This window comes from Miniopterus natalensis, chromosome 5, assembly GCF_054644295.1.
Source record: "Miniopterus natalensis isolate mMinNat1 chromosome 5, mMinNat1.hap1, whole genome shotgun sequence".
Taxonomy (NCBI): Eukaryota; Metazoa; Chordata; class Mammalia; order Chiroptera; family Miniopteridae; genus Miniopterus; species Miniopterus natalensis.
In genome coordinates, this window is record NC_142085.1 from 37963229 (window position 1) to 37981770 (window position 18542).

At 40.2% G+C, this 18542-nt stretch overlaps 1 protein-coding gene and 1 long non-coding RNA gene across 6 annotated transcripts in view; one reads left to right on the top strand and one right to left on the bottom strand.

Moving 5' to 3' along the window:
• HMGN3 (high mobility group nucleosomal binding domain 3) overlaps positions 1 to 3585 on the bottom strand; it is a 29846-nt gene extending 26261 nt beyond the window's left edge. Inside the window, exon 1 of the mRNA XM_016207365.2 lies at positions 3480 to 3585. Within this exon, the coding sequence (XP_016062851.2) occupies positions 3480 to 3494 (15 nt within the window). The 5' untranslated portion in view covers positions 3495 to 3585. The remainder of the gene's footprint in view (positions 1 to 3479) is intronic.
• Positions 3586 to 3822: 237 nt separating this feature from the next.
• LOC107532847 (uncharacterized) overlaps positions 3823 to 18542 on the top strand; it is a 195751-nt gene continuing 181031 nt past the window's right edge. For 3 of the 5 annotated variants that reach the window (XR_015714568.1, XR_015714569.1, XR_015714571.1), the window contains exons 1-3: positions 3823 to 3951; positions 5236 to 5381; positions 5646 to 5757. This is a non-coding gene — a long non-coding RNA (uncharacterized LOC107532847). Of the gene's footprint in view, positions 3952 to 5235; positions 5382 to 5645; positions 7628 to 18542 lie in introns of those variants that run through there. The other 2 variants (XR_001602779.2, XR_015714570.1) reach the window with 2 other exon arrangements.

Below are 18542 nucleotides of genomic sequence, written 5' to 3' on the forward strand. Positions count from 1 at the left end.
CAGATCATCACTGAACAATGTGACCACTATAGGCAGTTGTGGATGTCTGACCAGAACAGTCTAGAACTCAGTCACACACTGTCCACTACCACAGAGTCCATTATATTATCATTTTCCCTGGTATTCCATTCAGTATGAATAAGTAGTGATCCACTGACCCATCACCCATTAGGTATGTCAACTTTATTTAAATATATATAGAAAATATATTAAATATATATTTATATATTAATAAATAAATTAAATATATATTTAAATACATATAGGAAAGTCAACTTTATTTAAATCTCACAAACTCAGAGATTTAGTGCTAATTGAAGAACTCCTCACTGTTGAGTGATGTACTACTACAAAAAACACTACAGCAGTAATAAAAAACCATTTGGTTTAATGTAGCTATCATATCCAAAGATACAGATAAAATAAAGATATGATTAAGGAGTGTCATAAGAATGTTTTACATTAATGTAAATATTATGGGCTTTGAGTTGTGTAACTGAGGCCTGGTCATGTTAAGAGACAATCAGAAGAGGCATTCAAATACCCGATAACAAAGAATGACTGTTTTTTCCTTTGTATATGAGCTCTACCCACCTTTTCAAGACCAGTTAAAATTCAACTTTCTTCCTTATCTATCCTACAGCTTTTAGAATCTGTACTATATATTCTGGAACATACATACAGGCTTAATATTATTCAATTGTTTTGTATCTGCTACTCTGGTCATCTTATTGAATTAAATATAAGCTCCATGAGAACAACCTATGTATGCCTATGGCATTAAAGAGGTGCTAGGGTTCCAGACTTATTATTATTATTTTAAAAATTTATTATATTTTTATTATAGATGTTTTATTTCTAATGTCTCTTCTTACTCTGCAGAAGCCTAAACATGTGCTCATTAAATACTTTTTCTTGATTTCTGGGAAAAGGTGAAAAAAGAGGCCAAGATGGCAAAAAGTATTGTGGGGGCACTTTTAAAACTTATTATAATGCAGAACAGACAGTCCTTTAGTAAACACACACATACCACCCCCCCCCCCCCCACACACAGAGTATGTAAATGTTTTGACAGTTACTCCAACTTTACAGATCTCCAAAAGCTACGCAAGGATAGTGTCCAGTTCTTTTCTTTGTATCTGGGCAGGTTCTACCTAATGACAATGGCTTCTAATATAAGTTCGGGTGAACTCCAGGATTCCACGAGGCAGCTCCAAGGTTTACCTGATGGATGGGATGGCCAAGGCAGCCATGTTTAATTTGTGGCTGCCCCTGACCAGGTCTTTTGAGTTCTAGGTATAAATGAAAACCATTCCTATTAATCAAGGAGAGGTTTGTCATCTCTGAAGAACACTCTGACATCCTGAGGGCTGACACACAGGTGTGCCCCTAGCGAGCTTCTTTAGGGGGTTCCCTGCCTTCCAGAGAAATAAATCCATAATTAAAAGCCAGTTCCTCTACTGCTCTTCTTGTCTTCCCAAGAGAGGTGGACAGTAAAGGAAAGGAAAAGTAATGGTTTCACCAGCTCTCGCTCTTGAAAAACAAAGATTCTACCATGTCAGGGTCCATTATACATAAAGGGTTAGTGCACATCTAACCCACTGTTCATCTAAATTTGTTAATAATTCCCAGGAAAGGAGATGGCACCAAGTAACCCTGTAACCCACTTCTTGATGATTAGTACCTTTGACTCTGCTAGAATTCCAAACCTGTCATTAAAACTCAGATAAAAATGCTGAAAATGGTGGCATCATTTTAATATCCTCACTTTAGTACAACAGGGCTGGAAAAACAATCCTTTCATAAAAAATAAGTTTAAATAATGAACCTCAAGCATTAATTAGAACTCTCAATAAGCCATCCAACTTCTCCGGGGGTATCTCTGGATTTCCTAAATTTCTCTTGACCGCCCAGCATTAAATGAAGAGAATGAAACAATAATGTTTGAAGGTAAGAAGTCTGGACCTACAATATCTAATTAAATCTTCAGTACTAGCCACTGGTTGGTGAGACGTTGGGTAATTCATGTTTCTAAGCCCAGGTTCAAGGGCGATAGCACTCAAGGTGTTCAGAGGATTAAATGAGATAATGCAAGTGAAACTAATCCCACAGTAAGAGGCACGTAGTATGCACAAAATAAGATTTTAGGAAACTGGTTTGATTAGAGACAAGTTTCCATCAAATTTTCAGTAATGACATATAATGCAGAATCTCCCGTTTTCTGGTAAAGCTCACCCGAGGACACAACACAAGGATTTTTTTGCTCTGGGCTGAAACCGAACCAGGGACCCTTCCGTCTGCAGGCCAGTGCTCTAACCACTGCGCCAAATCGGCCAGGGCGGAAAGCGCCTGTGTTTTTAAACGTCAAAAGGTTTAAGCAACGCATTCCCTTAAACACACAAACCAGCCCACAGTCTTTGACGGCTAGAGCAGGTTATTATTTGAAATTGTGCTTCGAATGGAAAACCCTGCGGGCTGACGCCGCCAGGAGCCCTGGGCAGGGCTGGGAGGGCGCGCGGCGTTTCCTCAGGGGCGGGCGCCGCACACCTGTTTCCTGCGGGGGAGGAAGCCTCCCCTTCCCTCCCCGGGACCACGCGGGTCGCGGTCGGACTCCGAGAGAAACGGGCGTCCCTGTGCGAGATTCGCGGTGGCCGGGGCCCGCGCGGAAGGGGACATAATAGTCCGCAAGGAGCAGCGGCACCGACAGTGACCCCAGCTCCCTCCACGCACGGACCCCGCCCTCGCCGACTGAGCGTGGGTTTGGGTCTCGGGAGCGGATGCGGCGGCCCCGGCCCTCGGCGGCCCCAGCGGGCGACCCAGGCGCCCGGCGCCGCCCGCGCGTCTCGCACGCCGCCGACTCGGCCGCTCTCGCCGCGAACTGCGGGGCAAGTCCGGCCGCCCGGGCCCCGCCCGCGCCGTCCCCAGCCCTGATTGACACCGGAGTTGGTACATACGGGTCCGCCGCGCGGGCGAGCAGGGGGTGAGCGCTATTCTAAACATGGCTTTCCCTCGCCCTCAGCCTCCAGGGCCATCGCGGCGCACCCAGCCGTGGGCACGGCCCGCGTGGGAACGACCCCAACATCTGCCCGACTTCTCTTTTTCGACCTCCCCGCGCGTGGACTCGTTTCCCCTCTCGCCGCCTTCCCTCCGCACTCATCCCAACCTGGTAGTTTGCGGAGGAAACTCCCCTCTTGGAAGAGGGAACGCATTCGCTTTTGCGTCTCGCTGGGGCTGGAAACCATTCCACAGAGGAGTTCAAAAAGCGGGGAAAACGCGTCGCCGGACAGAAAGTAACATTCGGAGATCGATGGGGGCGGAGGGAGGGAGAGAAGAAGGGGGAAATGTCTACAACAAGCAGAGAGCCGAGACATTCGCAATCCCCGACTTATTACCGAGCGCATTCCGCGCAAGCCATTGCAATGACAAGGTCTGCCGTAAGCACCATTTGGAGGCCTCTGGAATCTTCGGGTAAGACTTACCTTTCTCTTCGGCATAATGCCTGTGCTCGTGCAGCTAAAAAGTAAAGCAACGGGCTGGAACCGCCGGTGCCGCCGCTGGAGGTTGCCGCCGCCGCTGCAGCTGCTCACGCGCGGGGCACGGCCTCTCCGACCCGCACCTCCGCTGCTCCCTCAGGGGGCCCTCTACTCGCTCGCCTCCCAGCTCCTCCAATGAGAAGCGCCGGCAGCCGGCCGCGAGGCCCCATTGGCTGCGACAACGTTCTAAATTCCACGAGGGCACGCCCACCTCTGCTCGCTCCGTACTCGCTGTTGTAGTTTCCACTTTACTGAAAAATCTGCCCGGCGACTGAGCATGCCCAGTGCAACTAGCGAACCCCCAGGCGCAGGACCCCGGAGTTCCATTGTTTTCCTGCTCCCTCCTGGGGTTGTGTCAGTGTGGACGGGCCTTCATAGGGAGGAAAAAGAGTGAGGATGGACACCTTAACTTGGTAATGTAAGTCTATGCACAGCAGACTCTGTATACGTTTACCACTCAAAGGCTTGTAAAGAAGGTGATATGATGGAGAGTGGGTGGGAGGCGCTCTGCTCTGGGAGGGTCTGGCAGTCCCCCAGGCTCTTGGTTTTCCCCTCTAGGTATCTATCTAGTGACATTAATCTCTAAAATTGCTTGCCTCTTATTTCCTAAAATCTGTGATTACCAGAACATATATGCACATATGCAGAGCCCATGGACACAGACAATAGAGCGGTGAAGGCCTGGGGGAGGGGGGAGGGGCAAAGGAGAAGAAAATAGAGGACATCTGTAACACTGTCAACAATAGAAAATAAATCTGTGATTACAAGCCACTCACTAATGCAGGCTATTTCAAACTAGGCTTGAAGAGGAATAGGATATATTGGTTATGGAAATTAGAAAAAGAATGAACAAGGTCAGAACAGATTTTTATATTTGAAGTGTATATTTTAATATACATGATTTAAATGTGCAGAATTTGATATTTGATCTCAAAGTTCTGCCAGGCATGAAATGGGCATTACAAAAACACTTCCAGATTTATTTCAGGAGATCAGTGTTAGCCTGATACCAAAAGCCACTGCATGACTTTGTCTTTCTCAAAGGAAAAGAGAGCTAAGACCAATATCCTTCATAAATGTAGACATAAGAATCTTGAACAAAACTTTAGTAAGTCAAACCCAACAACATTTGAGAAGATACTATATCATGATCAGGGAGGTTTATCCTGGGAATGCAAAGTTGGTTTAACATCTGAAAATCATCCAATGTAATTCACCATGTTAACAGAATATAGGAAAAAGTCAATATTATCATTTCAACAGCTACAGAAATAGCACTACTGAATGGGTAAACAAAGTGTGATAAACATATACAATGAAATACTACTCAGCACGAAAGAGGAACAAAATATTCCTATATGGGTAAATGTCAAAAACAAAATGTTGCCTGAAGTAAGTCAAATACAAAGGACTATACTAAATAATTTTATTCATGTGAAATTATAGAAAAAGCAAAATTAGGCAAGGTTAGTTTCATAATCATATTAGAAGGCCAAAGTTTACATCGCAGGAAAGTATACTGAAGACTTACACTACAAATATGGCCAAATATACTTTGGTCACACAGAGGCTGTAAATATGTCTAAAACAATGTCACAAAGTAATTAGATTTAATGTTTTATTTTTTTCCTTGTTAACTTCAGAATAATTAATTGGAATCCTAGCAAAGTGGTCAGTGACTTTTTTTCTATAATCCCTTAAGGAACTCGTGGATTTTGCCCTGATCGGGAATTGAACCAGCAACCTTTTGGTGCACCGGATGATGCCCAACCAACTGAGCCACGCTGGCCAGGTCTTGTTGTTTTTCTTTATGGAGATAAAAAGGTTCACAACAAAGGTGGGGCTAGGGTGAGTTTTTTCCTTCTGTGATGAAAAGTGACTCATGAAATTGGCGTCTTTAATTGATATTTTTCAAGGCTAAACACTCAACAACAGCAGACAAAATTGTCAATGTAGACTGGCTGCAATGAAAATGAAACATGCTATCTTGATAAAAAAAAGTTGATTGTGGGGATCTTGGGTCATTTGAGTCTCTTAGTTCATTTACAAGTGATGAAAGTAAGGACTTTAGTTGCAAAATTAATAACAATATCGATTCTCTTTCCTTTGAAGTGGATTGCACCTGCCTGAGCAGGACACTAGGGAATGGACAGTTCTCCAGGTACCTTCAGTAGCCTTCAAGGCCTGGGAAAAGAAGTGCAGACCTCTTCTGGCAGCCCTGAAGGTAAGAAGAGTAGGCAAAGAGAATGATTTGGTAGATAGCTAGAATTCCAGGTTAGGAGATAAAGAGGCCTGAGAAAAAATGAACCTGTCTTGCCACATGCAAGACAGTGAGGAGGCCAGCGTGGTAAGAAGTAAAGACTCATTTGTTTATCAGTATATTCTGCTGAACACTTTTCCTGCTTTGATACATCAGCGTCTAAAACAGTAAAGTCTTCTTGGCAGGATGTGGATACTATCTAAGCCAAGATAGACAATGGATGAATGATGGGAGGGAGTTAGTCCTGAGGGAGAAAGGGCAAATTCGTGAACAAGCTTCTTTTCCAATTCCAGCTCCTCTCCCCTTCTTTCCTACTCAAAGAGGTTAGAATCCTACACCTACCTCAGCATTTTTCAAACAGCAGGGCAAAACCGTGTGTGCTATCCTGACTATCATTAAGGAAGGAGGTGGAGGGGTGGGGGGAGAGGGAGAAAGCGAGAGACAAAAGAAAAGGCAGAGCATAGAAAGTATCAGTTTCCATTTCCCCATGCATTCCCACGTAAACTCACACCACACACAAGTACACATACATGGCTTATTTGTGTGTGTGTGTGTGTGTTTTCTAGGTTGTGATTTGAAATGTATTTTTAGGATGGGTCTTGGTGAAAAATCTTTAAAGTTACTGCATAGCCCTAATGAATCTTCTGAATCAATTTCTTCCCCAGACTAAAGGTCCTTAATCTTCAAATCCTGAAAGGAAATGCTCACTTGCAGTTCACCTCCCTCTTGATTTGTCCTTCCTTCCCTCTTTCAGGGAGGCTTCCTTAGGGTTTTGCTCTAAGGAATGGCAAATTACTGGAGAAGTCAGATTTAGAATCTATTTATTGTTGCTTCTGATAGTTCTGTGATTCTGGGTTATGTTACTGTTCAGTAAATAGGCCAAAGAATTTGAGAGGTGAATGAATTTAGGAGTGTAACAAAACATAAAAAAAAAACCCCAAAAAACCAAAAACAAAACAAGAGATGGCAAAAGAATATTCTATTTTGTTTGTTTTTATTGATAAAGCCCTTAATTTGATTGGATACTAACTTTTGAAGAATCCATGTTTTGTTTTTACAAAGTCCTTGTGTCGGTCGAAGAGCCACCCATCCCAAATCACAGGAGCTGCCTGATAATAATTCAGTCCTAGTCCCCAACTAAGTAAATCGGAATCTTCATGGCTAGACCTAAAAATCTGCATTTCAAACAAGCTCCTTTTGTGATTTTGTTATACTAACTAGAATTTGAGAATTCTGGAGTAGGCCTTAGCTCTCAACAAATATTTGCTGAATGCTGGTACTTCAATTCTACTGATGTATATCTGTGAAAGCCTGTTGTTTTCTTAACTCACGTTCAAAGCAGGAGCATAATTCTGAGAGTGAGACTCCACCCTCTCCCACAGACCTCACCTTGTGCTTTCTCTCTCCTTAATTCCAGTTTTGCTTGGCACTACCTGCTTACTTCACATTCCTCTTCCTCTTCTCAACTTGCAAGGACTCTGAAGGGTGATTAAAAACTGCACACCTCCAGATCCCTAGAACAGCACCTCCTCCCGTCTTCCCAAGCAGCACTGCAGGTGGCTGCTGGAGTCCCTGGCATGATTAAATTCCCTGGCCCCTCATCCTCAGCAGGAACCTAACCTGCCCAAAGCCCCACAAGCCACACCCTTTCAAGGATTTATTATTTCAGTGATTGTACAAGTGTACCTTGTAATTACGTTAACAGCAAGGGGGACCAGGGTGTCCTGTGATCTTCCAACAGAAACCCAGTTTTTGTTTTTCCCAGTTTTCAATCAGATTTAATCTGTGTGCAGATTCTTTATCTCAAGTATGTTTTACACGCCCGCCCCCCCCCCCCCCCCCCCGCAATCTCTGTTATTTACATCTCCTTCTTGTTGTTGATGTTTAAACTCACAGGAGTGTAATTGATTTGCTCTTTGTAGCTCCCAAATAACTATTTGGGGATGAATTAGCCATGCTCTGTAGATAGAACCAGGGATCAGGCTACATTCGGTCATCCATCCCTTTCTGCCAGCATGTCCGGCACCAAAAGCCAGCCATGTCTAAGGAGGCAGAAGTGAAGGGAGGGACTCTCCTAGGTTCAAGGCAAGGACACAGCAGGTTAAGGATATCTCAGTCCCTTAGGGGAAGAGCCACGAGCTGCCAGGTGCCAAAGACCAGTCAGGTGTTGCTGCAGTTCTCGGACTGAGCAACACACTCTGTATCCTGCTGCTGTTGCCAGCACCTCTCAAGGACCACACCCTGCCCTCCGAGCTGGGGATCCTGGCTCCCCTTTTCTGATTCTTCTGCATTTTCTTCAAACCTCAGAACTCTTGGGAGCTTGTAAGAAACATCCAACACCCCTGTTCTGTCATTATTTACAGCAGTCCTGCCTTTCAGGACAGGTAGGACTATTTCCTTTCCTCATTGAAAGCAAAGAGAGAAAAAAAATTCTCAGGTTTGGGGAAAAGACACTCAAACAAATCATTCTGGAAAATACCATTTAACAATTAGAGGTGATTTTCAGGCTAGCCTGATTAATAACTATTATAATTCTCAAGCACTAGGTAAGAGTTAATACAGGCAATAAAATGAGTTTTGCCAGGTCATGATGAATTCTAGCCACAAGGCAATAAATATTTAGTCAGTAGTGGAAAACTAGCCTGAAAATGTGCCATAATCTTTAAGTCTGCTTTTAAGCACAGAGGGTTTTTTGTTATTTTTGTGATTTTTTGAGCATACGATTGTGCTATTCCCATAGAAAAATCTTTTCTTTCCCCCCTTTCTCATCTCGATTCCCACTTCTGCTCTTTAGAATCTTTAGCAAATGGAGCAAATGGGTTTTTTGTTTGTTTTCTGAATAATCTGATTTGCCTCTTTATATGTCAAAAAAATTTTAAGTTTAACAAAAAACACTGGATTTGCAGTTATAAGGCTGGAGTTCAAATCCCAAGTTATCAAGCTATGATAAAATTACTTAACTTTTTTGAACCCTGTTTTCTCGGTTATAAGATGAAAGTAGTAATGTTTATCCAAGGCAGACACCACTAGTTACCTACCAATATTCACATTAGCTTTTTTCTTAACAGAATCCTGATTTTGGCAATAGTCCTGGCCAAAACAAAATGAAAACTTAAGTTCCTTAGTTCCCCAGCAGAGAGAGGTTGCTATGTGACACTGTTTTGGCCAATGAGATGTGTACAAAAGACACAAGGTAGTAAACACCACCTATAAAGGGGGCAGACCTAGCCCCACAGCTGCCTTCTGCCTTTGTTCTTTCCCTTCTTCCATCCTGGGAGTTGATAATGTCTGGAAGTAGAACAGCTATCTTATGTCTGTGAGGATAGGGGCTACAAGTTTAGAGGAAAGACCAGAAAGGCAAGTGTCTTGGTCCCTGCACTGGCCCTGGATTGCCCACCTCCAGACTACATATAATGAGCACTATGCTTGATCAAGCCACTGAAGGTGGGTGTCTGTGACATGCAGCTGATTGCGATCCTTAACCGACACACCACCTCACAGAATTGGTGTGAAATTGAAGGTGACAAACTATGGGAATGCACATGTGCCTGAAGCATAGTGCTTAATGTATTTTGTTTGAAGAAAGTATTTTATATTTCTCCATGAATTATAAAAGAGAGCACAGGAAATTTTTAACTTTTCCTGAATCCCCAGGAACTTGATTAAGAATATTTAGTGTAAGCCTCTTAAAATTAAAATAGGCAGAGATAAAAAAATTATATATAAGTTTTATGGTTGCTGTAGAATGTGCTGCCCTATATTTGGCTTACTACCTCATGGTGAAACATTGGGTAAAAGTGTTGCCTGCAGTACATTGGAAGGTAAAAGACATACCTAACTTTAGGGAAGAGATTGAAAACAAATTATTATTATGGTATAATTGGTTTCTATTAGCTGCATTTGACAAGATATTACAAGAAAGATATATGTTTGGAGAAGAATCTGTCAGTTTGTAGGGATAAATAAAAGATGAGTGTCTACAAATTCAGGGACCTATCAGGCTGGGAAAGACAACTGCTTCTCAACACAAACAGTAAAAGATAAAATTGATACTTTGAACAACAAAGGCCTATTAAAAGTCAGCTCTGCAGCAAGGATCAGATCACTAAACATGGATTAAGGTGTTGTGACCTGAAATTCCTTTCAATTGGACCAAATGGCTCAAAATTACTTAAAATGGTTCAGGGTTTGAAAAGGTGTTGCTCTCATCGCTGTGCTCAAGAAACCTATAATTAGGGATGGAGGGTAGGAGGGAGAGAGAGAGGGAAGAGAGAGAAGGGGGGGAGGTCATTGGGACAAAAGAGCATAGGAGTACAGCAAAGAAATAGGCCTAGAAAGGAAATGTGGGAATAGTTAAGAAGTCAACCAAGTTTAACTTTTGAAGACAGTTTTACTGCTAAAAGAGTCACCAACCTGGATTAAATGCAATTGTGGCTATTTGAGACTTAAAATGACCCTTGGATTTCGTACCATTGATGGGCAAGAAGTACACTGAGAAAACTGCTCAACCTGTAAGGCGGAGATATTCTTCAATGCTTACTTCAGACAAGGCCCAGAAAGATAATGGAAAGAAGAAGCATCCCAAGGTGAAAATCCAAGGACCATGAGATCAACAGACAGGGGAGCCCCTCGTAAGAAACCCCCATGGATCCTGTTCAGGGAACATTCCTCACCTTTAGGCTAAGGGACCTAAAACTTCTGCCCAGTCTAAGATCAGAATTGCGAGAGGCCATGCATTTCCCATTCTTCCTGTTTTTAATGTATTTATTAAAGGTATCCTGCCCCTGCCCCATCACTGGATTGTGTGTGTGTGTGTCTGTGTTTGGGGAGGTGAGGGAAGGGTCTGTGGATCAAGAGGAGTTGCACATGGGCCGTTGTAGAGGCTATTGCACCTTATTTCCTGATGTAAAGACTACTGTGCGTCCACCCCAAAGATGTCCACATCCTAATTCCCGGGATATTCCTGTGAATATGTTACTTTTAATGGAAAAAGCCTTAAGAAAAAAACCTTGGGCCCACAGTCTTATTTCTCGCTATGACTGTTCATTCAGAGCATACCACCTTTCTCAGCCCTGCACACCTCACATTGTCAGAGTTCTTGTTGAGTTAGTTTGCAAGCTGCAGGCAAATATCCCTCTCTTAGCTCAGCTGTATTTCTTTCTTTTTCTGCTTTTGTACCATTCAGTTCTAGCCTGAGTTTATCTCCCCCTTGTGAGACTTTGCTGAAAGCAGCAAGAAACATTCAATACATACCTACATTCTGAATTTTTCACACCATTGCCCCGTCTGTCTTAGGTTCTGTGGTCACTTTACTACCAAATATTTGCCACAGAATAACAAAGGTCATCAGTTTTCTAGTTTGCTTTTCTTTCACTGGCCACTTTCACTAAATCACACGTTTAGTTCTGTTACTTGTAGCACCAGGCTTCTAGGTTCCAAATTCTAATTGGGTTTATTGTGAATGTCAGATATCCAAAATGACAGTGGCTTAAACAGGGTGGAGTTTTTTAAAAATTCTTTGTACAATTGAGGTCTGGAGCTGATGGGCAGCTTCGCAATGATCAGATTCCCAGACTTCATCAGTCCTCAATATGCAGATTCTGTTTTGTGGTGCATGATGGTTACTCCACCTTTTGCCAACACATTTGCATTGTAGTCATCAGATCTGAGAAAAAAGAAAAAGGAAAAGAGCTCACTACTTCCCTTTAAAGGTGTCTTCCAGAAGCTGTACCACTGTGCCATCAGTGGGAAATTATTGACATAGCCCCTCCAAGCTACAGGGGAAAATGTAGTCTTTATTTTGGGTGTCCATGCGCCTAGGTAACATTTTGGGCTTTCATTACTGAAGGAGAGTTAGGGTGTAGTTAGTTGCATTCGCTGCTGCACACTGCTTTGACTTGTGGACATCAGTCAGCTAAGTCACGACAGGGAACTTGTTGAGTAGATCTAGGTAGAGCTGCACTATAATGGGCGATGCATTTCGGACCATTATGGAGTGAATCTTGTCATTCAAATGTATCAAGAGCTCATAGTGATGAAACCAAGAAAAGAAATGGAGGAGCCATTTCCCAGTCTTTTATTACTAGCAGTTTGGGTATCTTAACTATTCTCTGCGTTGGCTATCTAATGGGTAAATGGGAACATAGAGGTGTTGGGCTATGCCTGTCAGCTTCCCAAAGATGCACATAGATTTTGCTTTAACTGTCTACCTCATGAAAACTGGATAGTGTGCATCTTAGATTACAAAATTCTGCAAAGCTGAGGTACCAGAGTCAGGATGATCTTCACCGTGGCCAACCGTCACACAAGTACATCCCTTTTGCTATAAGGAAGACCAGATGTCATGACAGCTGCTTAATATTAGATCCAACTCTGTAATATTAGATCTAAAAAACAAGCTATTTTGCCTCTCTTAGTGTTGGGAAAAGCCTTGAATATTTTGATTAAGTTCAGAACCACTTTTTTTGTATTTTGGACCCTGAACAAATTGGGAGTTCCCCTGGCGTCTGTTTCCCAAAGATGGGAGAGGGAGCTTAAGGACCTTTGCTTATGCCTTTGGCCTTGAAGAAATGCTTTGTGAAATGATCAGTGGTTTCCAAAGAAGTGTTTTAAAGCTTTAGGATGAAGGCAGGAAGAAACATTCAATATAATAAATCAAATCTTATTACACAGCAAAATGATTATATATTTTTTCTATTCAGATTTTTTTTTAACACTTTTCAGCTAACTCATCACATTCAGGAACCCCTCAGTTCAGGGACATGATCACTTATCAGAATACAACTTCAGAAGGACACATGCTCTGCCTGGCTCTATAACCTGTGCTGCACATAGGGCCACCATATAAGGACATCAGAAACTAGAACTCCTTTCTAGATTTTTGATCTGGCATTTTACACTATTTTAACCAACATCTCTTACTAGACCAAAAAGAAAAGGCCCTAATGAGGCTTCACACCTTCATTTTAGTTCGAAAGTGAGAATCAACTGATTTTATATAAGGATTTGAAGAGCTTTAGCCCCACAATCTGAGAATCACTATTGTCTCTAGTGTTGTGGCTCATTTCTAAAAATTTCATTTTAACTACTTCCCTGTACTGAGACTCCCATCAGAGTCAATTGCCTGGTGTGTCAGTGTCTTTAGACAGGAGAAATAATCCTCATCTCAGCTGCCAATGTGTCCCTCCGTCCTTAAATATGTTTAATTCAAACATATAGAATTCTTGTATGGTATTTTCTCCTTTATCAAAGTGGCAAAATTAAAATAAGTGGCATTATGCTCCAGTTAAGATGTAGAAAGTCATGTCCATACTTAAATTGAAAAAAAATAGAGAAATTTAGAAAAGCATATTTTTAAAATGACAGAGCTATTGAATGAAAAAGTCTAAAGGAACTACATTCTAGAGAGGGGACAAAGCCTAACAATGTAGTTAGTAGCCTGGCAATAAGTACATAATAATGGTAGTAATGTAACTGATTTTTTTTTTTAAATCACTCAAAGTGTTATTTTTCCAGCAAAAGTAAAACAATTGAAAAGAATCAAATTAATTTCCTAATTATTTTTAGTAAACTTAACTTTAGGCTTTTGCTTGATATGAGAATATAATTTTTATTTTTGCTGTTAGCTATTCATGCAGATATTGCTGACATTTTTTCAGCATTTCACATAATTGGTAACATATTAAATACTTTGTGTTGACTTAAATAATAAGATATAAACTGTTTTTATTTAGTTCTCAAAATCCAGCTAACACACAAAAGCATAAAGAACAAACATAAAAGCATTCACAAGGCCGGCGGCAGCCTGTAGCCATGCGCAGGCCACCTCTCACTGAGATGGAGCAAGGGAAAGTCCTTGATCGACAGACTTTTCTGCAGCCATCGTAGGGCTGATCTGGCAGAGGTTTTGTGTGCCCTTCTTGAAATTAGTGTCAGTGTTCCTCATGTGATACCCCTAAAAACCCCAAACCCAGCAACAGGAATGAAATACTAAAGAATAAGATTTTATCAGATAGAACTGTGTTTTGAAGGGCCATGTTCATTGTAATATTAAGATATTTTTTAACACTTCCCAAGGAACAATTTTTGTCCTGTTGGATGCAGTAGCCCCCAGTGAGAATGCATGATGTAAATGAATTTAAATCACTAATAGAAAATATTTATAAAAGGAATACTTGCAAGAAAGATACATTTTCCCTTGAATTGTATAATTTAACTTTTTACATGTAATTTTATATGGACAAGGGATAACTGCTCCCTTCCATAAAAAATTGCCCGCCCGGCCAGGCGTGGCTCAGCGGTTGAGTATCGACCTAGGATCCAGGTGATCGGGGTTCGATTCCCCGTCAGGGCACATGCCCGGGTTGCGGGCTTGATCAATGACTCTCTCATCATTGATGTTTCTATCTCTGTCTCTCCCTCTCCTTACCTCTCCCTGAAATCAATAAAGATATATTTTTAAAAAAATTCCCTAATTTAATTACAGAAGTCAGTGATCCCAAAGCTCATTTAATGAAAACTTATTTTGGACTACACTTTTTCTAGAGACCTCCGGGATCCTCTTGTACAGTGGTATATGGCCTGAGATCTTTAAATAATTACAAAGGCGATATTAGGGTATCTTGAGCTATTTTCAATATTTCAGAATGCCTAGAAAAAGTTATAGATACTCTTGCTGGGCTTTATTTCCTAATGTGCTAAGTTTTATAGGATTTTGTTCTATAAAAACAGAACATGAAATGCTGCTTAATTACCTGAGGAAATTGACATCTCCTTCTAGCCCAATCACCTACCCTGTTCTCTGCCTAACGCAGCTTCCGTCATTTCTGTCACCACCATTCCTAATCCTCCTTAGGGATTTGTCAGAATTTTTAACAAAACAACCAATTATTGCTAAGTGACTTTTTCTATTATCTAAATATTATTCTATATAATATTTTGAAGGACAAGGCCCATGGTTAAATATTATTAACTGGAGAGCTTAGTAGTGAAATGTTTCAACTTCTTATCTGGTTTAATGTTCTATAGAGGTATAAAGAGGTCAAATGCATTTTCTAAGGTCACCAAACTGGTTAATGATGAGGGAGGAATGAGTCCCAACTTTCTGACTAAAATCTGTCATAGTTTTCACTACATTAATGCTGTCCTCAGCATGGACAGCATTAAACACTTATGCCATAAATGACATGAAAGCCATTTTCTGTTGATAGAGGTTAGTGGCTGCCTTCACACCCTAAGGCTTATGAGAGCTCCTCTGGCTGCCTGTTTGTATGCCGGGGCATTGTCGTCAGCCCAGAGCGCAGCAGAAGGCTGGGAGGCAAAATGCTGGTGCAGCAGTTTTGACATCCCTAAAAGCAAGCTTGTGTTGTCTGTGACTGCTGAGTTGTGCTGTGATAATTGTGGCTTGCGATGTCCTAAGGCACTGCATGTTCCCAGGATGTGATCTGAAGAATCAAAGACATTATATTTGGAAAAATTTTAGCATTTACTACATATGCTAGCATTCTAAGGTGACAATATGGCTGCTCTCAGTCAAACATAATTTGTATAATTGGACTTTAAAGTAAGATTTCCAGAATACAATTTAATAGAAGAATCAAGGTCTAGAGTCATACTTCTCATTTTTGTACTTTATATTTGTTAAAATAGTCGTACTTTTGCCTCAACAAGCCTTTGCTGACTATTATGTTATGGCTTTCATTTATTTTTCTTTCTTACTACTTTGAACTGCTCAATCTTTTAAGTTCTTTAGCACAAAATTAATCAATTATGCACTCATTCAATAAGTTCATTGAATACCTATTTTGTGACAGATTTATGCTAGATACTGGGGAGATACTGGTGAAAAAATATTGGAAACTTATTAGAGACTGTAGAACTAATAACACAAATGAATATAAAATTATAACTGATGAGTGTTATTGAAGGGAGGGTATGGTGGTATCAAAGTTATTTTTTAAAAGCAGGTTTGCTGATGTTGGGGATAACAAGAAAGGATTCCTTGAAGAAGGAATTATTAAGCAAAAATCTGAAGAAAACTCCTTTAAATAAGCAAAGATGGCAGAGAAGAAGCTTTCAGGCAGGAGAACAGCATATGTAAAGTCCCTGTGGTCAGAGTTCAGAGAAATGAAGGCCAATGTTACTGGAGTGCAGATTGGGTTGGAGGTTGTTATGAGATGATGTGAATTTAAACCACGTTATGCATGATTTTAAAGCAGGGTTGGGCTTTTTGGCATTATTCTGAGAGCCACTGGAAGCATTGAAGGAGGAGGGGTAATTAAAGTTTATGTTTTTAAAAGATCATTTCGCAGCATTGTGAAGAATAGATCAGAGTGGCAAAAAGAAAGTAGTAAGATGTAGCAGGAGATTATTTTAAGAATGCTAGTAATAAATGATGATTGTTTAGACCATGAACTTTCAACATGGGTGACTATCGCCCTCAACAAGACAAAAATTAGTTCAGTGGGGGCAAAAATAACCCCCTTAATTGTTACATTGATTTGTGGCCCTTAGAAGCTCAACCCTAACTGATAAAATGTTATGGCCTTAGTAATTAATTTCTCTCATTGGTTTTTGGTGTTGTTTGGAGGTAGCATATGAGCAGCATTGGCATTGAATTCATGAAAGATATACAAAGTGTATGCAAGATCAATGCTAGACAACTACAGAAGAGATAGCTATGATTGGGGACTTTCTCTTGTATGGCTATTTGGTTCTGAATTATATTGCAAGAGATGACCTAAGAATGGCTGTGGGCTGCTATTGACCACCTTATAGATATTGTTTATGTTTGATTTTTATGGTTTTGTGTGTGAATTGGACTTTGAGATTTAAATAAAAATAGTTTATAGTTTATTATTTAATTAGACAAAAGTTAACCAATGCATCATCCATTCCATCAAATGCTGAAAAGAAAAAAATATCAACAATATTCGAATGGATATCTAGCAGCTAATTACATTAAAGTGTTTTCTCATACCAAGCAAAAGTTAAAAGCTAACTTCTCTAAAAATAATTTTAAAGAAATTAATTAAAATTTTCAATAGTTTTATGTTTGCTGGAAAATAGTTTCATGTTATTTTAAAATTTAACTCCATTGTTATTATTTCTGTATTTATATGAATGCATATATTTGACACATTACAATTTATAAGCATATAAATTACATTTGAAGTTACTCAGCATATACAGTTTTAAAGCTAAATATTGGTAGCTGTTTAATTTATCTTTTAACTTGGAAATTCTACTAAGTCATTCTTCACTCAGTATTGAATAAAGAGATTAAGCGTTAGACATACTCTTTTTATGTATAAATCACAGCTACATTGTACTATCTGTGGTATTAACATTTCATAGGCGAGGCAATTAGGAAAAATATCTAAGTAGGCTTTTTTAGGGCATAATAGTGAAGAAAAGTTTAATAAAAATGGCTTAGAAGAGGGTGATGAAAGTAGAAATACAGAAAATTTGGATGAAGTAAATCGCTAAGATTGAATGATGAGTGGGATTTGGAGAGTGATAGAGGGGAAGGTGTCAAAGATTCCTCTTAAGCCTAGTTTACTCAGCTACACAGGTGATTCAGCCAGCTGTGGAGGTAGGGAAGCCCTGGAAGAGTACCAGGAGGTTCTCATTTGCTTATTTATTTTGTGGGATCTATTAGTGTGCATGTATCTGTGTGTGTGTGTGTGTGTGTGTGTGTGTGTGATGTGTGTTTGTGAGCACATATTTAATGAAAAGGTCTTGGACATACTGACTTTTAGATATCTATAGTAGGCAGAATAATGGTCCTTCAATATGTCCACATCCTGATCTCTGGAACCCATTAGTAAATTATCTTACATGGCAAAGATGAATTAAGGTTGCAGATGGAATTAAGATTGCTAACTGGTTGACCTTAAGATATTAATAGTAATCCCCAGGGAAACCACTAAGAAAATAACTCAGAAATACATAGTAAAATATGTACAAATAGTACAAGAGAATTAAAATGGCACATTAGGGAATATCAATTTGGCACAAAAGAAGTCAGTAATGGAGGAATTGAAAAACACAAAAGACATGACATATAGAAAACAAATAGCAAAATAGAAGATGTAAATCTTATCTCACCAGTAATTACATTAAACGAATTAAATTCTCCAATTAAAAGATAAAGATTGACAGGTGGATTTTTAAAGAACATGACCCAAACTAGTTGCTGACTACAAGAGACTCAAGACAGAAAGACACACATAGGTCAAAAGGATGGAAAATAGATACCTGCAAATAGTAACCATAGAGAACTATAGTGGCTGTACTAATATTAGACGAAATAGACTTAAAGTAAAAAATCATTCCTAGAAACAAAGATGAACACTTTGTAATGATAAAAGTTTAATCTACCAGGAAAATACAAATATGTAGACAGTCCCTGATTTACAGTGATTCGACTTAAGATTTTTGACTCTACAATGTGCAAAAGTGATATGCATTCATTAGAAGTCATTCTTCAAATTTAATTTTTTCCCAGCTCGTAATATTTGGTATGATGCTCTCTCATGATGCTGGGCAGTAGCAGTGGGCCACAAACCTCAGTAAGCCATGTAATCATTAGGGTAAACAACCAATGCTCTACAGTGTACTGTGCTGTCAGGGTTTTGTGGATATTGTGTTTTGTGTTTTTGTGTCCCCTCATGTGTACAAAACACCCATATGTCTCCTGCTTCTGGTGAGAAGGAAAAGAGAAAGGCAATTACTCTTGAGTTAAAGTT